General features: G+C 35.8%; 1 protein-coding gene across 1 annotated transcript in view; it reads right to left on the bottom strand.

The window, feature by feature from the left end:
- Positions 1–208: 208 nt before the first annotated feature.
- LOC100376800 (cullin-1-like) overlaps positions 209–27,722 on the bottom strand; it is a 38,429-nt gene continuing 10,915 nt past the window's right edge. Inside the window, exons 6-20 of the mRNA XM_085494572.1 lie at positions 26,624–26,714; positions 25,616–25,779; positions 24,593–24,755; positions 19,069–19,199; positions 17,982–18,089; positions 12,522–12,677; positions 10,576–10,707; positions 7,702–7,899; positions 6,868–6,999; positions 5,830–5,922; positions 5,337–5,384; positions 4,934–5,001; positions 2,812–2,917; positions 1,349–1,462; positions 209–642 (exon numbers count right to left, since the gene is read on the bottom strand). Coding sequence (XP_085350698.1) covers positions 562–642; positions 1,349–1,462; positions 2,812–2,917; positions 4,934–5,001; positions 5,337–5,384; positions 5,830–5,922; positions 6,868–6,999; positions 7,702–7,899; positions 10,576–10,707; positions 12,522–12,677; positions 17,982–18,089; positions 19,069–19,199; positions 24,593–24,755; positions 25,616–25,779; positions 26,624–26,714 — 1,785 coding nt within the window. The 3' untranslated portion in view covers positions 209–561. The remainder of the gene's footprint in view (positions 643–1,348; positions 1,463–2,811; positions 2,918–4,933; positions 5,002–5,336; positions 5,385–5,829; positions 5,923–6,867; positions 7,000–7,701; positions 7,900–10,575; positions 10,708–12,521; positions 12,678–17,981; positions 18,090–19,068; positions 19,200–24,592; positions 24,756–25,615; positions 25,780–26,623; positions 26,715–27,722) is intronic.

The following is a 27,722-nucleotide window of genomic DNA, read 5'->3' as shown; positions in this document are numbered from 1 at the left end:
CCTGGCCCAAAAAAATAAAATAATGGGCATGTGGTTATCATTTTTTTTGTAACACCTTCCAACACAAGTACACACACACGCTATGAACACATTGATATCTGTCACCATTAATTTTATTAAATTTACACACTGTATACCGCCATCTAGTGGCTGTTTTTTGAAAGAAAAACTTATCAAAAAAGAACAAATTACATGTAGACTGAATAAGTCACATTAAATCAATTTATTCAATATTTTCCTGCAAACAACAGTTCTGCAGAAAATAAAATAAAAAAAATGTCACGATGGCTTTAGAAAATAAGCTGGCACAGTCCTATTCTGAGAATAAAGTCTGAGGCACTGTCTTAAAATATAAAGCTCCTCCAGTTTACTGAAGAAATTTACCAGCAATTTTTTTTATCACAAAGCTAGTGGGTATTACAAGATGAGTTCTCCTAGCTGAATGACATCATAGCACGGGTCAAACCAGGCGACCACAAACAATTTTAGTATTACAGTTTTTTTTTTTTATATATATAAGCACTCAAGGGATGTATGCTTTGATGATTATTATTCGACTTATTACGCAAGATAGCTATAGGTATCTTTCTCGCCATCCACTCTTTCCAGGTATTCCTTCTCAATCAAAATGTCGATACATTTCTGTGAGCAACAAGAAAAATGGTTATTAGTAGTGTACTCATTTCAACAGCAATAAACAATTAATCAAGGTTCAACAACATTTAGTCGTTTGAAATTTCATTTTTTCCTGCTCCCCTCTGGTTCATCATTATTCATTTATTACCAGCTAACTAACTGAAATTACTACATGACCACCTAGCTTTCCTTGAAATAACTACATGCCCATTTAACTTCCCTTAAAATAACTACATGAATAACTACGTTTCCACTCCAACATAATTTGATAATGTTTCACTATGATACAGGTAGCTTTTCAGTAATAATGTTAATCATACAACACCAACTTCAATGTTTTGAAATACGCTGTTTAAAAATGGACACATTGCTGTTACCTGTGGAAAACAGGACAAAACTGCCTTGCTAACGCATTGGAATATAAACTTTACTTTTAATGTTCACATCGTTCATGTTCATTTTCAAAATTTGTTATGAAGCAATTTAGTTCACAATTATTGAAGTCTCTTTAAGATCTGCTATCAAAAACGAAAAAGATTACATTTGCCATGTGCATGTTGTAATGTGACCCTAAAATTCACCATGAATGACTCCCTCTTAAGTTTGAAATAGCACTCCCTAGGTTTGGTAATATTCATAGTATACCTGCCATGAAGTTTTCCTAGGCACCCTAGGTTTTTCATTATTTCAACAACAATTTCCCCTATCTCACCTTTATAACAGGAACCCTGGGTTTAAATCTTGAAGACAGCTGCGTCAACACTTCACTCAAGAGCTGCTGATGTTTCAGTACTTTACGCATCTTCATTATGCGAACTATAGCCGCCTGTGTACAAGAGAAAATTTGGTTGGTCATTCAAAACAAATGTACACCTAGATCAAGGGGGGTATTACTCTCAAGCCAAACGGGATGATGCAGCATGAACCTTCCTTTTGATCATGAACTGTTCAACACTTTTGTACTGAAAATTGAGAGTATTAACTACCTCATGGTCAAAACGCGAACATCAAGCAAAAATCCAATCCCACCGACAAACACTGTGGTTATTGAATTTCACACTTTGATTTAGAATTTAAGGCCAGTTAACTTTTTTGCGTTTGACTTGATTCTTTTTGTATTCTGGTTTTTTTTTGCATGTTTTATATATATATATATATACAACAAACTCGTCTGAAAAATATAGTCCATCAAACATTACTGAAATTGCAGGATTCTGTTACCAGTTCTGATCAAAGCGGGGAGTCGTCACCTGTGCATGCGTCAGGTGGCAATAGCGTGTCATTGTTTCCAAACAAGCATCTACCCATGAGCCTTAGCGTTTTTAGCTTGTGTTGTTATCGGTGCTTGGGACTCAATTCCCGTGCGTGCGCAGGTGACGACCCTCCCAGTTTAACATTTTTGCATATAACTAATACAATCAGTGGTTTATATGCATTTCTGCAAACTATTTCCTGCTCGCTGCGAGATCTTGCATTGTATGTGAAATTGAACGTATAACAGAACTAAAGATCATGTGAGATTCAACAAACGTATTTCTAGGCTATTTCCACATCTAATAATGTGGTATTTGATGAAGCAAGCATATCAACGCCATTTCGAAAGATCGGTATTTTGACACTAAGTTATGAGAAAAGAGATTCAAGTTCAAAATCAAATCATTTGTTTGTAGCCGCTGATGTTTGGTCAGCACAATACGCAAGATTTCATAGTGACCAGAAAATCACCGATTGAAGCCATCTTCTAAATGAGAATATGAGGTTATTATGAGGATACCAACAAGTATGCACAAAGGCAGAACAGCGGGAGTATCGACCGACATGCAGCAGAGGTCGATATTAACCTTATTATTATACATCTTTTCCCTTCAAGGATACATCATGGGAATGCCAAAATACAAAAAAAGTATAGAACAGATTGAGCGAACTTCTTTGTGTAAAGTCCGGTCAAACCCTGGGGGCTGCCATGTTAGTTATTAATATTATTACAGGACGCTTACATGCGTAATCGTTCTATATTTAGAATTTGCATTTCCTAATATGGTTAGATGAAACCACCCAGTGCAATACTGCAAAAATATGGCACGCTGTAACCTTATGGCGTCAGTGACGGATGTATAATAATTAAGGTATTCAGAAATTGGCGAAAAATTGGATTTTTAGTGTCGTAACAAATACCTGTATTAGCAGCTTCCTATCCTCCTCAATGTGTTTATGTGTTGTTTCTTGTTCTTGTTTCTGTTCTGTTTTCATTGGCACATTGATATTTACACGTAGCTTTTTACTGGTGGAAAAAACAAACAAAACTCAAAAGTGTGCCTAGGTACAATGCTAGTAATATCACATTGCCCATTCAAATTTAAGCAATCATAACACAAATTTCGTATTTGCTGTATTATTAAACAGAGGTGATTCTATGGTCAAAATAAGAGGTACAATGCTAGTAATATCTCAACATCTCATTTAAGCAAACATCACATTCAAGATTTACTGTGTTAGTAGCACAACAATGTTACTATGGTCAAAATATAATAATAATAAATATAGTAATATTTTAATGATTCAGTATACAACAAATGGAATTTTCATTTCTATTAGAGGTGTTCTTTTAATAGAGGAAATATGATATTATGTAATGGCTTATGTTCATTGGCCGTTTTTGCAGTGAAAACCATGATTGCTCTTGATGTTGTAAAGTTGAAACAATTGATTACATACTTTGTTTCAAAATATTGTTGATTACCTGCAGACTTTGTCTACAGTTCTGGCATAATTACAAATCCAAATGACGTAAATAAGTCTAGACTGCAGACAAGTCACAACAATATTTTGAAACAAAGTAGATAATCAGTTGTTCTAATATTACAACATCCAGCAATCACAAAATCTTTGTGGTTTTCACTGTAAATGCTATATAGCTGACCTCTGAGATATTACTAGCATTGTAGCTAGGCATCAGAGTAGAATGCTGACCTCTTAGATATTACTAGCATTGTAGCTAGGCATCAGAGTAGTATGCTGACGTCTGAGATATTACTAGCATTGTAGCTAGGCATCAGAGTAGAATGCTGACCTCTTAGATATTACTAGCATTGTAGCTAGGCATCAGAGTAGTATGCTGACGTCTGAGATATTACTAGCATTGTAGCTAGGCATCAGAGTAGTATGCTGACCTCTGAGATATTACTAGCATTGTAGCTAGGCATCAGAGTAGAATGCTGACCTCTGAGATATTACTAGCATTGTAGCGAGGCATCAGAGTAGAATGCTGACCTCTGAGATATTACTAGCATTGTAGCGAGGCATCAGAGTAGAATGCTGACCTCTGAGATATTACTAGCATTGTAGCGAGGCATCAGAGTAGTATGCTGACCTCTGAGATATTACTAGCATTGTAGCTAGGCATCAGAGTAGAATGCTGACCTCTGAGATATTACTAGCATTGTAGCGAGGCATCAGAGTAGAATGCTGACCTCTGAGATATTACTAGCATTGTAGCGAGGCATCAGAGTAGTATGCTGACCTCTGAGATATTACTAGCATTGTAGCTAGGCATCAGAGTAGAATGCTGACCTCTGAGATATTACTAGCATTGTAGCGAGGCATCAGAGTAGTATGCTGACCTCTGAGATATTACTAGCATTGTAGCTAGGCATCAGAGTAGAATGCTGACCTCTGAGATATTACTAGCATTGTAGCGAGGCATCAGAGTAGAATGCTGACCTCTGAGATATTACTAGCATTGTAGCGAGGCATCAGAGTAGTATGCTGACCTCTGAGATATTACTAGCATTGTAGCTAGGCATCAGAGTAGAATGCTGACCTCTGAGATATTACTAGCATTGTAGCGAGGCATCAGAGTAGAATGCTGACCTCTGAGATATTACTAGCATTGTAGCGAGGCATCAGAGTAGTATGCTGACCTCTGAGATATTACTAGCATTGTAGCTAGGCATCAGAGTAGAATGCTGACCTCTGAGATATTACTAGCATTGTAGCTAGGCATCAGAGTAGTATGCTGACCTCTGAGATATTACTAGCATTGTAGCGAGGCATCAGAGTAGTATGCTGACCTCTGAGATATTACTAGCATTGTAGCTAGGCATCAGAGTAGTATGCTAACCTCTGATGCCTAGCTACAATGCTAGTAATATGTCAGAGTAGTATGCTGACCTCTGAGATATTACTAGCATTGTACCTAGGCATCAGAGTAGTATACAATGAGCAGAATATCGCATAAATTATTGTCAGAGCAGATTCCTGTCAGAGCCTCGTCAAATTCTTAACCCTAAAATCTTACTTTTTGTATCCAAGGAATAGTTTAACCACGGAATGCTGCGTTAGACAATCATCCTCATCTTCACATTCCTGGAAACAAAGAGAATGTTAATTGAAGCTATATGAACGATGCCCTATATGTGTTTTCCTTGCAAAACTTTTGTTTAAGTGTCAGTATTTGAACAGAAATATTTTTGATAGCTTTTGTTACAATATTTTCCACATTTTTTTTTTTGTATTTTTGTACTAAAATGGATATAAACTTTCTATTGCCGACAAGTTCTGATAAATCTTGTGAAAAATATGTGACAAAAATTAATTAAATTTATATTTATGACTGGTGAAGAAAGTTAATGTCTGAAAATGTAATTCCCAGCGAGACAAGTGTTTAAGAACGAGGGACGAAAAAAAACATGTCTACTTACCAATAACTTAGATTTCACTAAAATTTGAATTACTTGGAGTAAGATATCCTAGAGAATAACAAACAAACAAACAGCTTAGAGAAGCATTCGATGTAGAGTTATGCGAAACACAAGATCACAAAAACTGTAAAATCTGTATTAGAAGCCGCGACTTCTATTGAAATGGTACAATGCAACAGATGGGATGCAGCTTCTATCTACACATTTGAGAAATGATGAATTTTTGGTTCCAAACTGTTTAAAAAGAATGGGTGCGACTTCTATTAGGGATGCGGCTTCTGATACAGATTTTACGATATTCACAAGATCAACGAATCACAAGATCACTATATCACAAATACACCTGAAATCACTATATCACAAATACACGGTACACCTGAAATCACTATATCACAAATACACCTGAAATCACTATATCACAAATACACCTGAAATCACTATATCACAAATACACCTGAAATCACTGAATCACAAATACTCAAAGTACACTTACCAGTTTTAGTTGGGTATGTTCTTGTAATTGCAATAAGGAGTAGGTGTCTGAAGTGTTGTATTGGAGTAGTACTGCCATTTGAAATGTAGACGCCTACAATAAAACAAACATAAATAATAATATCAGGACACAGATGCAACAGTTGTGATAAATACTCCTGGTAAACAAAATATTCTGTTGAGGTAGAACGATACACTGAAGTACAAATACAATTTTCTTTGTTTTTACACACCGTGACCCAGTTTAATAGTTTCAGCTGAACCGCGAGTGGTTGAATGGTTTCCAAAAATTCTATTTATCATGTCACAAAAAAAATGAAATAAAAATTAACATTGTTTCCTATGGGAAGGATATATCTCAAAAATCTACTGGATGACATATGGTGAAAAAAAGGGATATATTGTCTTACAAAATACTTTTTGATGTCTAGAAGTATTATAACATTGACAATATTTTAGTGGGTTTTTTCAACACAGCAATGTGTTTTCATTGTGGTCTATGAAAACCTCTGCTAAAATTTTATATGTATTATTTCACCACTTTTCTCAAAAATCAGATTGAAAACCGAAAAAATGACATACTGTTGACAAATACTAAAATGTACTTGTGTCAATGGAATTGTTCAGTCAAGTCTAGATTAGACAAAAAACAAAGTTTTTTGTCAAGTTACAAGCCCTCTTACTAATCAACTGTTTGAATAATTTTCCAAACTGCTGTAAAACAACTACACCAGTAGGGCATGAAAGAAACTATGTACAAACTCCTTACCAATACTGAAAAATAGTAACATTTGACCTAAAAGTGAATCACTGTCTTCATGTCAAAGCAATCAAGCAAGTCAGATTTAAATAAAATAAAATAAAATTGCTTAAAAAAATTACACTGTGCAAAACATATTTAGAACTGAAAAGAAAACAGTCAGTACCCCCAGCACATATTGTTGCTGGATTAGTATTATAAATGAAAAAAACATTTGAATGTAGAAAAGTGAATTGTACATGCATGCCCAGGCATGGAAAACACTTGGATTATTCTTACCTGTAGAGTATACCTGTTTTTAAAACAATTCGTAACAAGTTCACCCTTAGACATCTGAAATAACCACATCAATTTCCGTCCACTGTGCTGCCCAGCGTAGAAAGTGGTAAAGCGCTGAAAACTACGCTCCAACTGAAAAATAATTAATAAGAATAAATAAAGTTGCTAATTAATCAAGCAAAACTAAACTGTAAAAATTCAATAAAATAATAATCAGTTTAAAAAGTGTCCAGAACTAGTAGCTACCAACAGGTAATTTTCCATTCACTGTGAGAATATGCGTACTGTTTGAAAAAAACATCTGAAATAAAAATTTGATTTAGAATGTAAATTTATTTTATAGCTCAATGTTGAAAGTTGAACAGATTAAATATATTGTTAAAATACCCTACCTACATCAGAGCTGACCATCATGAAATGTATGAGCACATATAATTAAGCGTGGAAATAGATATCCCGAAAAACTGTTGTGTTGAATCCCATGCAATCATTCAAAGTCACTACAACACTATGACCTGTTTTTATGTCCAATTTCACACGTATCTCAGAATCTCAATGTGATGTGTTTACTCAGGAACACACAAAACATCAAAAAAACCAGAGGTTTTAGGTTTAACTTCTTATTTATTCCACCATTTTCAGTTACCAACGGCACTACTTTTTACATATCAATACACTCGGGTGACCAGGTGACATATAACACCATTACAAAAGTATGTATTCTGATGCATGCAATAAAGTAGTTCCAAAAACGTCATTCTCACAGTGAACGGTTTATTCATTTAAATTTAATAATGTACTGATATACTGATTCATAGAAACTGTTGTACTAACCTCTGAAGGTAGGACAAATGTACAGGATTGTTGGAATGGCCAGGAACCTGAGCTGAGGACCTGTATGGTAAAATCTATATCCAGTGGCTCATTACTGTTCTTTAAATGATTCTTGAATTGTTCATTCAAGTCCTTACTGACTCCGATATCTTGAAACATCCGTTGTAATTTGGATGTGTACTCAAAACCACATGCTTGCTGCAGAACAAAAAACAAATATATAATTTAAATAATCATAACAAGCTTGGTATGACTCTGAATTGTCGTGTGATTCTGCACCAAAACTGAATAAACTCAATCAAATTGAACGGAGATTACACACTAAACTGTAAGCACCTTTCATAGTGATAGCAGTAGTAAGGGGTGTTCTTAACCTTTTCTTCTTTTCATTACAAATTCACAAAATAGTCCCGTTTATAGACAAATGCTTTGAGTAAAAATTGAAAACTGACTAAAATTTTGCTTGTTAGCTCTAAAATTAGGGTTCATTTTGAGAAATGAAGAATATAAGAAAAAATGGCTGAAAAATTTAGGCAAGAAAGTCTGGTGGTGAAAAGGTTAAATTCACAGCATACCATAGATACCCTAATTTAGGCGTCCTTTTTGCAACATTTGAATTCTTCATGGCACCAAAATTAGAATACATTTAGCACAATTTGTTGCAAGTGGCGCCTATTCAAGGGTCATAGGGTCAAACAAGTATGATTTTTTTTATTTGCACCTTTTTGGTTTGTGGAATGTGGGGCATCAAGAACATATAACTTCTGGTTGAGTGTTAATTGGAACAGGAATTTTTTTAGAAGGATTGTCAACAAAATGGAACAAGACATATACTGATGAAGAACCAGGTGATTTATTCATGTAAATGTAAACTTTATATACAAAATAAACAAGCAGTGATCAACACATTTTTTTGTACTTGACATGAAAATTTATTATTACAGTTTTCAATACAACTGTCAGGTTAGTGATTTAGAAAAAAAAAGTATATTATCAAAATTTTATGAAAAATTAAAACAAAATAGTGTGCATGATATCACGGTAAAATAATTAAGAAAAATTCCCGGAGTTCAAACATCGTCCACATTAGGCGGTGGAGTGCCTGGATTATCTTCTGTAGGACGTTTGGCAAAATAATTTGTAATAGAATTCATTGTCGAGTGGCGTTGTGCATCACGATGCGAGAAAGAGTGATTCATCAACTATATTGGTCCTATATTTATACCGTAAAAACAAAAGTGTTTATCACAGGTACGTGCCAGACTCGAGAAACGATGTCAGGAAACCACCTCGGCAGCGGTTATCAGTGTCAGACTTGGTAAACGAGTATCCGGTGGCCAGCTTTCGGGACTGTATGCCTAGCACGAGAGGCGAGAAATAATTCATACTCAATTATTTGAAAGTAACTGGCCTCATCGTTCAGTCGATTAATCCGGGATAAATGTATTTTAAACAATCTTGTTTTTAATCGTACAACCGAGATTTGTTTTGCCAACTGTACCAAAAGTTGTGCTCAAACACTCCGCAATATGTTGCAATAGAAGTGCGTGAAAGCGGCGTTTTGATTGGATGTTAATGTGACCTCCTGTCAAACGATGCACAAACTAACACATTAAGGCGGTCCTTTCTCACGCGATGAATTCGTGAGACTGAGAGGTAAAAAAAAGCAAAAATATATAGTGGTCTGTAATCGTTTTTTTTAGAATGAGAACTATCTGTTTTCCACATTTAATGTCAACAACATTACATTTAGAAAGAATTTACAGCATGCGCATAATATTTACATACACCTAACTTCCGCACCCGGTAGGTAATTACCGAGGGACTTAGCAACATCCCCAGACACTTTCCTAGACACTCCAGTGACCGCTGCAGACGCAATAAAATTATATACTCGCTCAGGCGACAGTTAATCAAAACACCGGACGCGGTATGCCTTTGATGCTTTGTAGGTACAAAAATCATTGCTGTGTAACACTTGGAAGAAATATAATACGAACATAAAACTGGGAATGAATATTAACAAGAAATGATAAATGTAAATTCCTTTGATTGGTAGTTTATTGAAATGGCATTGTTTTGTTTCGTGCGTTTTTCTTTTGCCTCCAGACGCCATAAGCTCCTTTGGTGTACTGCGTTCACTAAATTTTCGTGTTTTAATTAGCCATGACGTCGTTTAGTTATAAGCTATCAGACTTTTAGATAAGTCGCTTTGCATCATACCAACTATGGCAGTACATGTACATCGGAGATCGAACGAAATACGGTACCGGTATATGACTGTGCCCATGTGATCATCGCTCAACCAAAATTGTGAAGTTGTTTTTCGTTTGCATGGACTGGTAATTTTTTTTTTTATTTTAATTCACACTTGATGTACTAGGTCTGAAACAAAGAAAGTGCCTTTCTAACAGGAAGTCAAGCTGTCTGGATTTGACCGGGAAATTTAACACATGTTCTTAGCTTAGTGCACTTTACAACTTTGATACATTGTGTACAATTTCAGGTTTGGGTGACGCCTAAATTAGAATTCTTTTGTTAGGTTTGACCTTTGGGGGACGCCTAAATTAGAGGGACGCCTAAATTAGAGTACATACGGTATTCATCAAAAAAAGAAGAGTATTTCGTATCGAATCATACATGCTTATATGTAATCCAAATACAACATTGGTACTGGTGAGTCGACATAATTATGATATACAGTAGTTTTAAACAGAACCAGCTAAATGTTATACTGTATGTGTATATTATTATTATTATAGTCATCAGTTATTATTCTTGAATCTAATTATGAGTTAAAACTACATGCATGTGACTCTAAAACATGCACTTCCTGCAAAGCAATTACAGTATTGATAATACAGAGGTAAATACCTTTAGTTTTGATATCATGCTTGCCTCAGCGTCATCACTTGCCGAATTATGCTGTACAAGCCGCTTTGCTAACATCTTAGCATAGAATTTTTGAAACACATCTTTATCTTCAATGTATTTAAATACAACCATCTGTCGATAAATCATTAATATTATAATGTGAGTACAATGATGAGTCACATTTCACCATATATAGACAGACATATGAATGCCATTTTAGATGAAAGCATGCACTTCCAAACTGGTAGCTGGTGATGCCATTACTGAAAATCACAACAAATCAGATTTTTTTACCAAAACATACAGTAAAATACATCACTCAGTGACCAGCAAATCTTAACAATTGAATGCACACTACTCACTACTTGGTTCAATGACCAAAATAACTCAAACCTCACTACTTGGTTCAATGACCAACAGAATTTAGTACTCAACACTCTAATGACAAGTAAAAGTAAATATTCACTACTCGGTTCAATGACCAAAATAACTCAAACCCCACTACTTGGTTCAATGACCAACAGAATTTGGTACTCAACACTCTAATGACAAGTAAAAGTAAATATTCACTACTTTGTTCAATGACCAAAATAACTCAAACCCCACTACTTGGTTCAATGACCAAAATAACTCAAACCCCACTACTTGGTTCAATGACCAACAGAATTTAGTACTCAACACTCTAATGACAAGTAAAAGTAAATATTCACTACTCGGTTCAATGACCAAAATAACTCAAACCCCACTACTTGGTTCAATGACCAAAATAACTCAAACCTCACTACTTGGTTCAATGACCAACAGAATTAAGTACTCAACACTCTAATGACAAGTAAAAGTAAATATTCACTACTCGGTTCAATGACCAAAATAACTCAAACCCCAATTTGAATATCAATACTTGGATCAATGACCAATAGAAGTGAATTGTCATTCAACAAAAAAATAACAAGCAGCCTATTGGCTGAGATAGCTCTGCTGCTAGCAATGCACATTTCAATTAAAGAACTGAAGACATCATTAGAAAATAAACAATATGTATAGTTTGTATAGTAATCGGACTTGCTGTTTTCAACAAGAATTCAAAAATATCACTTTTTACCAAAAATGACAAAAATATTCACCAAAATTAGAGAATTAAAGATATCATTACAAAATGAACAAATCTGAGAGAGGTCCACATGTAGTACCTTTATATATAATATCAAAGCAATCGGACTAGTGGTTTTTAACAAGAAGCCGAAAATATCACTTTTTACCAAAAATGACAAAAATATTCACCAAAATTAGAGAATTGAAGATATCATCACAAAATGAACAAATCTGAGAGAGGTCCACGTGTAGTACCATTAAATATAATATCAAAGCAATCGGACTAGTGGTTTTTAACAAGAAGTCGAAAATATCACTTTTTACCAAAAATGACAAAAATATTCACCAAAATTAGAAAATTAAAGATATCATTACAAAATGAACAAATCTGAGAGAGGTCCACATGTAGTACCTATATATGTAATATCAAAGCAATTGGACTTGCGGTTTTTAACAAGAAGTTGAAAATATCACTTTTTACCAAAAATATTCACCAAAATTAGAGAATTGAAGATATCATCATGAAATGAACAAATCTGAGAGAGGTCTACCCAAGGTACATATACACCAAGTATCAAAGCATTCAGGCTTGTAGTTTTCAAGAAGAAGTCGAAAAAGTAAAACTATGACACGAACGACGACGGAGACGGACAATCACTCATATGATAAGCTCCGCTTGACAAAGTCAACAGCGGAGCTAAAAACTCATTAATTAGTTGAATGACAAATCAAATTGAATACTCACTACTTGGTTCAATGACTGATCGAGTTGAATACTCACTACTTGGTTCAATGACCAAAGTAACTCAAAACTCACAAACTCACTTCAATCATCAATAGAATTGAATACTCACTACTTGGTTCAACGTATCCTCTAGTTCAGCTTCTTCAGGGTTCTTTGAACTCTTCTTTAACAGTGAATCACAGTACCTGGCGAGTAACTCCGGTGATTTACTGGACGAGTTTGCTGCCTTAGTCACTGCATTATTATTGATGAACTTACCACACGCCTAGAAATCAATAGTTGTTATATTACTCAGCTCTACAGGGGATTCAATAAACTACTGTAAAATAATTAATTTAAGCTGGAATTTATTTTTGCTGAAAAAATTTATTATTATTTTTGATGAGTTGAATGAAAAATATAGGAAACAAACATCCTCTTGGCTGAGATAGGACAGCTGTTAGCAATGCATATTTCTTTGAGATGAAAACATTATCACAAAATGAAAAATTTGAGTGGTTCACTTAAGGTACCTATATGTATAATATCAAAGTAATCAGACTTCTTATTAGCAAGAAGTCAAAAATTAAACCTTTTACCATAAATGACAAAAATATTCCTCAAAATTAGAGAATTGAAGATATCATCACGAAATGAATAAATCTGAGAGAGATCTACCCAAGGCACTTATACACCAAGTATCAAAACAATCAGACTTGTGGTTTTCAAGAAAAACTTGAAAAAGTAAAAAGTTGGCATGAACACTAACGGATAGAGGTATTGGAAAATCAGTAAAATGATTATCTGTGACGAAGTCGACAGTGGAGCTAAAAAGGTATATTCACTGGATTTTATTTTCACTTAATTTCCCCTTCAGCAAAAATGAAAAAAAACAAGTGAAAAAGTTTTTTACAATATACGATAATGTTTGCAAAACAAATGGTGAGCATTATGTAATATGATTAAATATTCATGGAGACATTCAAAAGACAACCTATTGAGTAAATAAACATAGTTGAACTACACATGGCTTGCCTTTACTATTTAAGGTAGAAGCCTAGTCATAATTTTTGACAAAATTGGTCATAAATCGCATGACAATGTTCATTAGTTTATTATGTACAATCATAAAGCTAATGTCTTATAGTACAATGAAATAGCATTATTTTGTGTGTTATAGTTATGCTTTTTTGAGAAACGCGTCCTAATATTTCTTGAAAATTGCTATTTTTAGAACAATTCCATAGAACACAATGTTAAAGAAAATTGCATTTTTTCACTTTTTAAAACCCAGATTTTTTAAATAATTCAGAACAAAAAAAGTATTCCATCATTAACAATATAGAGGTATGTAAATGTGTCGAAATGGGCGTAGTGCGAGTGGTTAGTGCTAGTAGCACTAATCCGAAATAGTACTAGATCTAGTGCTAAAATGGCACTAGATCTAGCGCTAAAATGGCACTAGATCTAGTGCTAAAATGGCACTAGATCTAGTGCTAAAATGTACATAGTGCGAGTGGCATTGATATCGCATTGTCAACGACGTCGAGACATCCCGTAATTGTCCGAAAATGAATTAATATTTATGTAAATTGTTGTATCTTTCATTCATTGGGAAATGTGCTGCAGTGGGAAAATTGAGAATGTACATGAATGTCATTGTCCACGTTTGTCGTAATCACGGTTACTAAAAGAGACCTTTGAAACAACGCGATCGGCCGGGAAACTAGCTCCACGGACAGTGAAACTGCAGGTCAAACTTCGCAATTTTTACAAATTGTGAATAGATACACTGTATGAAATCGTATTGTGTGGAAGTTTGAGTTTTCAGCTTCGGTGGATATAAACTTGTAACTTATATGTAAATGGTGGAATTCAGCGTTGATTTTGTTTAAATCGCTGACGTGCCGTTTTATTTCTAGTCGGCGCCACATTTAATGAAAATAGATCTTCGAAAATGAAATTATGATGCCATATGTGAACTAAATAAAAAATGTGTATACTCCTAGTCTAAGTCCCGGGTCCCTGTAAAGCTCGGTGGATTTTGTGTGTACGGCGACCTGTGAATGGGCATGTCGCTCAGTACCGTTGGGAACCAGACAGAAAATGAACCGTTGTCTGGTTGTCATGACATTGACCTTTGCGGACATAATCAACCAATTATAAAAGTGGATTCACGCAATCCTGTTGTTACATTGTACCATGGAGCATAGACCTTAGAATGTCTATGCAAGGAAGTACTAACGGAAGCAGCGACAACCCCTCTCAAGTGGCCATTTAAGCCTCTTAACTGGCTTATTTCCTTTCGTTTCAACCCAAGTTAATCCTGATAAGGACACTGTCTAGCTCATCTTTGATGCCAATGATAGTTTGCGATTGCTTACACAAGTAACCAGTTAGCGGAATATGATATAACCTCGCTGATTTTTTAACATGACCATATAATATATGTCTAGACACTTTCTCAGCAATAGTATTTTTTAGGAGTCCTATTATTTGTTCTAGACTCTCAAAATTTTGTTACAGTTGCTAATAATTAAAACATGCGAAATCTGTGAAGTTACAAGTTAGTCTGTTGAATTTCCGGTCGTGAAATGCGTATTTTAACCCTTCACAGCTAAACAAACCCAGTGCAGTGCGCATACGTGATAACCGTAGTTTCGTAATGCGGCGATTTTTCGGCAGTTTTTAAATATTTTGGCGTAATTTTTTAGACATTTCAATCTTTCCGGACGCCTAAAATAGTCTATTTAAGCACCGTCCCTCAACACGGACGGTGATTTAAATTTTTATTCAAGAGCGTGTTTATTGTTACAAGCGTGAATGGGTAAACTTCGTGTGGACAAAGAGCTGCTATCACTGTAAACAATATTATATTATTCTTCTGATGCTCAGTTCATCTTTTGAAAACAACTATTTTTTGACTTGAAAAAAAAAAAATCATGCCATTTTCCCATCAAAATCCAAGCCAAAATATCGTACTACAACATCGGCAAATCTCTTCCGCGTTGCGTTCAATCTATTTAAATGAGCTATGGTGATTTGAACACATGAGCATCCTTCAGCATTTTGATTGGTTAATTAGCGATTTGACCTATTACCGTTAAAGTCCTAATATAAACCGCATACGTAATAGTAACCGCACCCCCAATTCCGGCTTCGGGGTTAAAGAGTTCTTAACAAAAATTGAAAACTTGAAAAGTACCTATTACTAACCGCACCCCCAATTCAACAAGACCGTGACTGACTTCATTGTTTCAACCAGCTGTTCCAAAACGACATTGTTCCTAATCCTATTCTTTGTTTCGACAACATGCCTAAAAATATTCACACCTATTTATTGTTCAGCGGTGATAAGATGTCAGACAGGCAATGAAACTGCTTTTGTTCTGGCGACCTCTGTCAATACTCTTTCTGAATACGTCTGTGTTTCGTAAGTTTTAGACAATGAGCTTTTATCACCGTAAAAGTGTTAAACTGAGCATTGAAGAATAATTTATTTTTCGAAAACAAATAATTTCTTGATTTAAAAAAAAAATCATGCCGTTTTCCCATGGAAATCAAAGGCAAAAGATCGCACTACATTATCGGTAAATCTCTTCCGTGTTGCGTTCACCATGAGGTCGCTGAACTGTCATTAACATATTTAAATGAGCTATGTAATTTAGACACGTGGGCACCATCCAGCATTTTGATTGGTTAATTAGCGACTTGACCTATCCGGTCAATAATACGTCAGGTGAGCATTCAAGAGCATGGCGGATATCGTATCGGCTGTTTACATGTGACTGAAATCATTCGCTTACGGGGAAACTAAGTTGAATTTTACTTGCATTTTATAACAATTCAACGAATTTATTTTTCGTGCGTTATTGTAATCACTACTAAATAATAATCACCAATATCAACAACTTCGAAAACAAGTAAGTTATTCACTTGTGACCAGCAGCATGGCCGGATCGAGCTACCGTTATGTGATCATTTGCTACTAAGCAGTGCATTCGTATTTTTATTTGAAACTTCTGTTAGAATATACTTTTTGTTGCCAAGAAAATTAAAAAAAATAAATGCATATTACATTAAAAATACTGAGTATTTTTTGTATCATGTAGAATTTTTTTTTGATTGACTGTAATTTTTCAACATTTCGTAACGCCTATTTTAGAACCAAAATAAGGCCTTTCACTCTTCCCCGACGCCTATTCAAGAGATTGTACGGTGTACGGTGTATTGTTTGTTTTGTGCATGTGTTGTGGACAAAAAATGACCACGCCCATTTAGTGATTGCAATATGTACGTAATAGAAACCGCACCCCGAACTTGAGCTTTTGATCCCAATTTTTAAATTGATACATTGTAATATAAACCGCGGTTTATAATAGGACTTTAACGGTAGCTCAACTCATGCAAAAGAAACATGGCGGATACCCTACAGCATCGAGCGTTTATATGCGATCGGAGTCATTTGCTTACGATGAAACTAAGTGAATTTTATTTGAATTTCATAACAATTCAACAAATTTATTTTTTGTGCATTATTATAATCACTACTGAATAATATTCAACAATTGTGAGACGCAGCATGACCGGATTGCGCAACCAGAATCATTTGCTGTTCGTTTTTATTTGAAACTTCGTTGAGAATATACTTTCGTTACCAATAAAATAAAAAACAATGTATTTGAAAAATTACACTGGGCGATATTGTAATGAAATTGCAGGCGGTCTACTTATTAATTCAACAAGAATTATTAATTATTATTGTTAATTCTGCAATAGTTTCTTTCGTCTTAGGTGGCCCAACTGACGGTGTTGAAAGTCTGCGTACACTAGTTAGATACTTCAATGATGAAAATGGAAGTCCTCAAAAAATATTTGATGATTATTTTTTGAAATTCTGAGCCCAAAATAAGTGCCCACCAGCCGTGAAATCCCCAGGCAATTTTCGGATGGCTAATTTACGACGGCATATAAAGAAAGTATTATTATGGACATCTCGCGTATATTGCCGATGTTTTATACTGTTTGTAGTTTGCATATGAAAGTGGTTGTTGATGCCCCTCCTATTATTCGACGTCGTTGACAATGCGATAACAATGCCACTCGCACTGTGCACATTTTAGCACTAGATCTAGTGCCATTTTAGCACTAGATCTAGTACTTTTTCGGATTAGTGCTACTAGCACTAGCCACTCGCACTACGCCCATTTCGACACATTTACATACATGCAATATATGATTTTTTAAGCCTATGTCACCAGATTAGATTTTGAGGTAAAAGTGTTATAATAGCGTCAAAATGGCGACTTTCCACTAAAATACAACCATCAATTTCTCGAAAAAAAGGCTGGTGACCCCCAACTTTTTTTAAGGTCAATATCCTTATATTGCCTTGGAGTACAATTTTTGAATTTATGAGTAGACTTCTACCTTAAGTGCAAGCAGATCATAGTATAGGGTAGGGATATCATTTTATCCTCAAGCTCACAGCACACCATCTTCTGCGATGTGACAGTCACACCGCATCACGTCATAGAGGTCAGTGTGCGATAGGCTTCAGTAAAAGTATAGACAAGTGAACTATACAGACCTTGTCTAAAGCTGCTACAAAACCAGCATCATTGTTGAACGATGAGAGAACCAGTGCATTGTATTTCCTATGTACGTCCAGTATAGTCTGAACGTACAGCTTGGGATCCTGTAAGCAACGACAAGGATAACACATCACTATGGTTACATTCCCAATTTAGGGATTTGTGTGACCAACATACACATTGTCAAATGTTTAGATTGTGGATAGACTATGAGAAATTAACTTTTAAAAAAGAATTATTATAAAAAGGTCCTCCCTAAAATAAGGTTAGTTATATTGTACATGTGTTTGTGGGATGGGACCCTCCAGCACTCTCAAAATAAAATTGGTGAGAAAGTGAGAGATGACTAATCTTTTTTTGGTTAAAACAGCTTCATTCAAAATGATTTCATGTTTTTTACTTGTTCTGAATGTGATGTTCAAATGATTTGTCACTAAATTAATTTAGTATAAACCAAACTCACATGCATCAAGGTGCCATGATAGTAAATGTATGTCTATGTACAAAATCAGTCCAACCACAACTAAGATCCAGTTCCATAATTGCAGAAATACATGATTTCGATAAGTTTTTTTTCAAGAAATAGAGGAAGATCCAGTTCCATAATTGCAGAAATACATGATTTCGATAATTTTTTTTTCAAGAAATAGAGGAAGATCCAGTTCCATAATTGCAGAAATACATGATTTTGATAATTTTTTTTCAAGAAATAGAGGAAGATCCAGTTTCATAATTGCAGAAATACATGATTTTGATAATTTTTTTGAAGAAATAAAGGAAGATCCAGTTCCATAATTGCAGAAATACATGATTTCGATAATTTTTTTTTCAAGAAATAGAGGAAGATCCAGTTCCATAATTGCAGAAATACATGATTTTGATAATTTTTTTTCAAGAAATAGAGGAAGATCCAGTTCCATAATTGCAGAAATACATGATTTTGATAATTTTTTTGAAGAAATAAAGGAAGATCCAGTTTCATAATTGCAGAAATACACGATTTTGTTATTTTTTTTTGAAGAAATAAAGGAAGATCCAGTTCCATAATTGCAATTTTTTTAGAAATAAAAGATTTGTACTCACATTAAGAGCTGACTCTCCACACTTCTCTATAGCAGACAGTCCTTGGTTCGTGATGTGTGATTCAAGTAAGTTCTTTAATTCACCGAGACCATCCTGGATCCTTGATACTAAGTTATACATCCTAGCTAAATCTAAAAAACAAAGATTTTATCTTTTTTTTTAAAATACTTTTGTACCGAGCAGCAGTTCCAGACATTGAATTTCACTGTTGTCTCCTGAATTTTTTTTATGTACAAAATAAAAGTGTGAGTATATACTGTAGAATACTTTATTTTCGCTTGGAATTAATTTTCACTTAAGGAATGATTCAGTGAAAATAAAATCCAGCGAATATACCTTTTTTACAATATTTTGCATTAAACTTGTGAAAATAAATTCCATACAAAACAGTCAAATAGTCTTTTCAGCGAAAATTAATTCCAGGTAAAATAAAGTATTCTACAGTACTGCATTTTACCACAAGCCACATTAAATGTTTAGAATGATGTGCCCATCTTTTCATTATAACAATTTAATGCTGAGGCCCTCCGATCAAACACAAGTACCTGTGTACTACATCTTTGCTAGCCAAGGTCTAAGTTTATTCGGCCAAGCCTGTAAAAGACCTTGGCAGAACGACCATCAAATATGCGTATTCTAACAGCGCCCCAGTAGTCAGTTGCGGCTAATTGTTGTCTAATCAGTTTGTGTGTCACAAATCCCTCTTTGGTGTTTCATTTTAAACAAAATGGCGGCGTCCATAAATCGTGATATTTGTGATGATAAAATTGCAAAAGTTTACGGTATTGGTGCCCTTAAGCCTCATCAGGTACAGGCAATCAACGCAGTTTAGTGTGGGAAGGATGTCTTCATAGCGACAAAAACAGGAAGTGGAATTTTGTTTTATAATTTAGTACCTCTAAGCTGATTGGGCGCCTTGTTTCGAGGCGCGTCCAATCAGATCTCACTGCTTAAGATACGCAATTAGCCTATGCGATCCCGCACGGTACCGTGTAGAGGCCTATAGGTCACAGACACGGGACTGTGCGATTCGGACAATGGTGTACTAAGGTTCCCCCAAAGTCGCATCCGTTAGTGAATAAAGTAGGGGGGTGGGTTGATCTTGTTTTGGTGTTCAACACTAAAACATGCGAACACATTGAGAACATTAACATGTGTGATGGACTACGGGCAAACACTTTTATCACAGATATCTTGCAGACACTGTAATTCTTGCAATTATTACATCACACTTCCCACTGCCAGTAGACTAGATACAGACTTTAATAATAAGATTTTGAAAATTCTATGAATACGTACGGGTGTCAGTCTGTGCATGCGAGTTACCATGGTAATGTACTGAAGTTATGGAGACTGCCAATCAGTGATAACACTAATCGTTACAAAGCGTAATATGTAGATTATGTAGTTACACAGAGATTCAATGGGCCGTTCTTTCGAGTACTGTAAAATCTGTATTAGAAACCGCGGCTTCTATTAAAATGGTACAATGCAACAGAGGGGATGCGGCTTCTATTAGAGCATCTACACATACAGTCAAACCTGTCTTAGCGGTCACCCTCAGAGAACGGTCACCTCTACGGAGCGGTCACCCTGCAGCAGTCCCGTGCAATTTGCCATGTAATTGACACTGCATAGAACGGCCACCTCCACAACGCGGCCAGCGGTCGCCAAATATCTAGGTAACCGGCGGCCACTACTGTGTATAACGGCCAGTGTTTTGGTCCAAAGCAGTAAAAATGGGAAGAGACGATAAAAATGCATTAAATCAAGACGGTCTCTCGATTACTAGTATACAATGAACAGTTGCACTGACCGGCGACCGCCGTCAATCATGCAGTTCATTTCACACGTAGGGTACTTACACTAGCAGGGAACAGACTGTTTATTTCCTCTGACATGCCAGTTTGTTTCAATTGAGTAGCCCATTTGTAATTAGGTGTTTTAACACCTGAAAACAAAACCTGAACAGTGACGGGAATTATAAAAACAATGACCACGCTTTTACTGTTGACTGGCATTGTTCACGTGATCAATATGCTAATTTGGATTGTAAGTACGAACAAAACATCAATGTTTACATTAACATAACGATGTCTAGAGTGTAAAAAAATTTAAAAATTACGTTGAATCAAGAATATGGCGAAAATTTTTAGGAAGGCACTGACGTTTACAGAGAAGGTTGAAGGTTGAAAGAAATGGCCTTAAAGAGGTATGCCTAAGGTACGACAGGGTCACGACCATACCAACGCTACTACGGCAGTGCTAAACAAGGCCGGGCAGTCTGTTTTATTTCCGTTGAGATGTCTACCACATGGGGGATTAGTTATTATTGGATGTTTTAACACCTGAAAACAAAGCCTGACTTGTGACAGCGATCGCAAAGTTTTACGTTTGAAAGACATTGTTCACGTGATCATATGCTAATTTGGCTCACACGTAAGAACAAAACATGTGAACAAAGCGATATCTTCAAACTTCAATCACTTTATTATTTACTCTCTGGCTTACAACATCTACGTATAACATTGAATCAAGAATATGGCAAAAATTATTAGAAAGACGCTGACGTTAACTCAGAAGGTGGAAATGATAAACCGTTTCGAAGCAAGTGGTGGTTCCTTGGGATCGCGTAAATTGGCTGTCGAATATGGTGTTGGTCGCACCCAGATACAGAATGTGCTGAAAAGGAAGGCCGAAATTCTTGATGAATACGAAAATAATGCACCCGGGGATCGTAAACGAAAGGTTCGAAAGACCGGCAATGAAGAAATAAATCGTCTAACTTGGGAATGGTTCAAGGATGCCATGGCAAGAAAAATTCCAGTCAGCGGGCCTTTGATGCAAGAACGCGCTCTTTCCTTCGCAAGCGATCTCGGAGTTGACGACTTCAAAGCATCGAATGGCTGGTTGGACAGTTTTCAAAAGCGTCACAACGTTGTATTTAGTATCATGACTGGCGAAAGCGGTGACGTGAATAATGAAATTGTCGAACAATGGAAAGATAAATTACCATCACTACTAGATGGCTATGAACCCAGAGACATTTATAACATGGATGAAACTGGACTTTTCTACCGGGCGACTATGAATAAAACTTTATTTGTGAAAGGCGAACAGTGTCGTGGTGGAAAGAAATCTAAAGAGAGACTGACAGTTATGTTATGTGCAAACATGGTAGGCGATAAAGAGAAGCCATTAGTTATCGGAAAATCCACCAAGCCACGCTGCTTTAAAAACATCAATCTAAAGTATTTACCTGTTGATTATTACGCTAATAAAAAGGCATGGATGAACTCGAAAATATTTGAGGACTGGCTTCGCAAATTTGATCGCAAGATGAGACGCCAAGGAAGAAAAATATTGCTCTTTGCCGATAATGCGCCATCACACCCAACGATCAACCTCAAGAACATTAAACTTCAATTTTTACCAGCCAACACTACGTCTAAATCACAACCGATGGATCAGGGGATTATTCAAACCACTAAGCTGAAATACAGAAAACGTCAGCTCCGTCACATCGTACGAAGAATGGACGAAGACAAGGCAAAGTATGGCAGTGAATTTTTGAAAGAAATTAACGTCCTGGATACAATCATGTGGATCAGCCAGTCGTGGAAAGAAGTTGAAGTCTCAACTATAGAAAAGGGCTTCAGTGCCTGTGGTTTCACCAGCAATGCAGAAATTACTGGTAAGTTATTTTTTCTTTTTATATTTTAATGTTTCTTTTTGTGTGTTGTTTTTTAAATTCCTGGACATTGTTCACTATGTTGGTTTATAAACTCAGGAGACAATAAGAAACAATGCATAAATTAAACAACAGAGTTTACCTGAAACAATAGAATATTTGCCTCACTTTTCATGGACACAGGGAACTGATCAAATGTTTTCCAGAATCATTAACATGTTTAACCTCCATGGTAGAATGGAACACAGTTTCATATCAACATGATTGGTGCTATGAATATTTCCCCCACTTGGCAGGTTTGTTTCATATTTTATTAATTCCCCCTAAATGTCGCCATTACATTTTTTTAATCTTTAATTTGAACTTTCTCTCTGCAGATGAATCCAGTAATGATGATAACACAGAGATAGCACAGTTGGATGAATTGTCCCATGAGTTGTTTGGATACAGTTTAGATGAGATTGTCAATATAGAAAGAGACCTAGCAACATGCAACACAGACAATGTTAACTGGGAGCAATCAGCAGTTGATATTTTGAGCCAGATGGAAGAAGATGAGACAGGTGCAGAAGATAGTGATGATGAGAACACCCCACCACCACCACCAAACCCAGAGAAACCATCCATCAATGATTACGGCCAGGCAGTCCAGTCAGTCTCTAACTTGAAAGATTTCATGTTGAGACAAGGATTGGATGACATGCTACTTGCTATAGCAGATATTGAAGATATTTTGGGCAAAAAATATGTGGAGAAAATATCATCTGCAAAACAAACTTCAGTTTTGGATTTTTTTGAACCTGCCAATGACAATGGACAATAAATGTACTTTATTACCTGTACGTGTATAGTGAGCCATTCAACTACAAATACATTTGTATTTTATTTACAAATATTTCATTTTGATCCTATTATTTATTTGGTTATCATTTGGTTATTAATTTCTTTATTCATTAATGACATGTGTATGTAAATGACTTGACTTTACACATTTGACACATTTATGTCAATAAAACAGTTTAAATTGTACAACTTTTTGTCTCTTGACACAGAATGCCCCGCCCACTTTGAAAAAAAAGTAAAATATATCCAACCTCTACAGAAAGGCCACCTTTATATAGTGGTCACTTTAGCCTGGTCCCTTGGGTGACCACTATACACAGGTTTGACTGTATGAGAAATGATGAATTTTTGGTTCTCAAACATTCAAAAAGAATGGGTGCGACTTCTATTAGGGATGCGGCTTCTAATACAGATTTTACGGTACTTGGAATGTCTGGATATCATAATTTTGCATTTATTACTGTAAAATACTTTATTTTAGCTGGAATTAATTTTCACTGATAAGACTTTTTGGGTGTTTTGTATGGAATTTATTTTCACTGATTTTTCGCGAGTTGAATGTAAAATATAGGAAAAATGTTATATTTGCTGGATTTCATTTTCACTAAATCATTCTTTCAGCGAAAATTAATTCCAAGCGAAAATAAAGTATTTTACAGTATATCAAACATCCTATTGGTAAAGGCTGCAAACTAAATTTAGCGGATACGAGTGGATTAAAGCGGGAGGGTCGTCACCTGTACACGCTAAAAATGCAAAGGCATGGGTAGACGCTTGTTTGTAAAAAATGACACGCTATGGCCATCTGACGCATGCGCAAGTGACAACTCCCCCACTTAAAGTCTTTTGTTCACTGATAACAACACGTGCTAAAAACGCAAAGGCTCATGGGTAGACGCTTGTTTGTAAACAATGACACGCTATGGCCATCTGACGCATGCTCAGACGACGACTCCCTCGCTTTAAAACAAGTAGACGATTACTACTTACCTAGGTTTTTATCATCATCTAATAGATTCTGAAACTCAGCATGGAAAATTTCCAAGTGTTTTTCTATAAGTACACGCTCACATGTTTTTGCTAATTCGTCCTGCGTACTTTCATGCAGGTAGACCTGCACACGACGCTGTTCCTCTGTCAACCTTGATTCTGCCTGGTGACAAAATAAAAGTAAACAATTATACTGCCCTCTGGTGACAAGAACTTACTTATTTTGAGGTTATTACAGAGAATGCACCAAGGAATATGGTGAGGGTATTCACAGGGGTGGGCATTCTGCTGTTCCTCTGTCAACCTCAATTCTGCCTGGTGACGAAATAGAGTAACATACTTTCATTTCATATGTGGATTGTGTCAAAGCAAAATGAATGCGACATAGCTTTACCCCCGAGAATACACCAACTCATAGAAGATATCAATATAATCTCTGAGTGTACATTATACGATATTTTAATTTCATTCAATGACCATAGAGGACACCCCTAATTAATATTATTCAAAAGTCAGAGGTCATCCTCATTAAAACCATTCAATGACCATGGAGGTCATCCTCATTAAAACCATTCAATGACCATGGAGGTCATCCTCATTAAAACCATTCAATGACCATGGAGGGCATCCTCATTAAAACCATTCAATGACCATGGAGGGCATCCCATTTATTTCCATTCAATGGCCATGTAGGGCATCCCATTTATTTCCATTCAATGGCCATGTAGGGCATCCCATTTATTTCCATTCAATGATCATGGAGGGCATCCCATTTATTTCCATTCAATGGCCATGGAGGGCATCCCATTTATTTCCATTCAATGGCCATGGAGGGCATCCCATTTATTTCCATTCAATGGCCATGGAGGCCATCTCATTTATTTCCATTCAATGGCCATGGAGGGCACCATCATTTATATCCATTCAATGACCATGGAGGGCACCATCATTTATATCCATTCAATGGCCATAGGGGGCACCCTCATTTATTTCCATTCAATGAGCATAGACGAGAATACTTACTTTCTTCATGTACTCTGTGACTGGATTCTGTCGTAAAAACTCTGTGCTTTCAGACATGTAAAACCTCTCAGTGTCCGCCAAGAATTGACTTTCAAACGAATCTTTGTAGACATTTAGTGTGGGTCCCTTGGACGTAGGATCATCTTCATTCAAACCGAGCTCAACTGCAAAAAAAATCAGCCAACAATGGAGTGAGTTTATGATCAAGAACAAGAGTAAATAAATCAATGCACACGCTTTCATCAATAAATTCGTTAATTTAGAGTTATTTTCAAAATGATTGTCTATCTCATTATGAATTACATTTATGATGGGAAATATTTGATATGTCTTGGTATAAGTACATTTTTTTAAAACTCAAACAAATCATGAAAGCTCCCATACATTTTTTTTATCAACAGGCCAACTTATTCTCAGGGGCAGACACCAGGGCATTTTCACCACTTTGCATCCAACATGGTGAAAACAAAAGCTGAAAACTGTCAGAAAACTGCACTTTGGGATATTTGTTGCCCCGTCAACCCCCCCCCCCCCCCCCCAAACCCTCTTCTTTTCTTAATATAAATAAATTTGGTTGCTCAGGATTGCTTCAAAGTTGAGTTTGTGTTGTTTCCTTTACTTCAGTTGATTTCACCGGCTCTTTGACCGCACAGACCGCAAGCTCGCACAGAGCCCATAAAAATACATGGTACAGTGGTGCACGTCTTAGCATGTCATGTCATGTGACATAGCTCCACCACCAAGATTACACAAATCTAGACCAGGACAAGTTAAGTAATAAGTCACTCATCAAAACAAGAATGCTGAGATTTCATACAAGTACACAGGAATGACAGCTTTATATCACGATTCAACTGAATATCGTTTTCACAACTACAGGAACTGTAAATCTCGCAAGTACTGACCAGCAATCAGATTTGTAGTTACTCCTGGCCTACTATAGGCGATGTACTAGTGTGTACCACTCGGGGGGAAAAAGTGAAATTGAGATAATAAACATCATCTTACCGTAGCAATCTATGACACCTCGTATTAGACGTGTGTTGATTGTTTCTCCGTTCCTTTCTCGCTCTATTAATTTCAGAACAGCACCAGTTACCTGCATAAAAACACATACTGAGTGAAACTTGTATGGTAGATTGCAAAACAAAATGGCCTCCACATCAGCCATCTTTAATCAAATTACAAAACAAAATGGACACCAGTCAGCCATCTTTAACCAGATTGCAAAACAAAATGGCCTCCAGTGAGCCATCTTTAATCAAATTACAAAACAAAATGGACACCAGTCAGCCATCTTTAATCAAATTAAAACACAAAATGAACACCAGTCAACGACCTTCATGGGGCTTATCTTCGTGAAAACAAATTAAGATCCAGAAGCATGCAGCTCATTTGATTCTTGTAGATAACAAACAGGCAGACACTCATCTAATTTTTTTTTTTAGATCTTGTCGTTGGTTACCATTGCACGATCTTGTCCATTTTCAAATTGCAACTAGTTTTTAAGACACTTAAAAAATTTAGCACCTCCATATAAGAAAGAAAAGTTGACATATGCTAGAAAGATGCATACAATGAACACAAAATCAGTAGATACCAACAATCTTAATACAAGGTAGACCCTGGAGAACACAAAGTGCCTATTGCAGAAAATTGGGAAATCAGATAGTGTCAACATTTTGAAACACAAATATTTACCCGTTTGAGTGTCAAAGTCGACTTCAGACATCATCCACAAAATAGTTTTGTTACAGTCTGCTCGTTTCCACATTAAATTTCCACATTTCCTTCACGGAAAAGGGAGCAAATGAAAATTTTAGTTCACCATGTGACAGTTTGAGGGAGATTTTATGATTTTAGGAAAAAATAAAATTACAAAATTAGTTGACTTTTACAATGAAGGAAAAAGAAAAGGTCACAAAAAAAGGCCAAAGTCAACTTGAAAAGTAGTTTTATTTATTATAGTCTGCTTTTTTACACATTAAATGTTGATCAAAAACTAGAAGCAATGTCATAATTTGTCAATTTGGTTCAAAATTGCAATTGGGATTCTGTGAAATGGATTCTGTAAAAATGACAAAAAGCTGAACAAATTTATGGCAGA

Source organism: Saccoglossus kowalevskii, chromosome 20, assembly GCF_978046115.1.
Source record: "Saccoglossus kowalevskii chromosome 20, keSacKowa6.1, whole genome shotgun sequence".
NCBI classification, from domain to species: domain Eukaryota; kingdom Metazoa; phylum Hemichordata; class Enteropneusta; family Harrimaniidae; genus Saccoglossus; species Saccoglossus kowalevskii.
The sequence above is the reverse complement of the archived record's forward strand: the minus strand, read 5'-3'. Positions and strand labels throughout refer to the sequence as shown.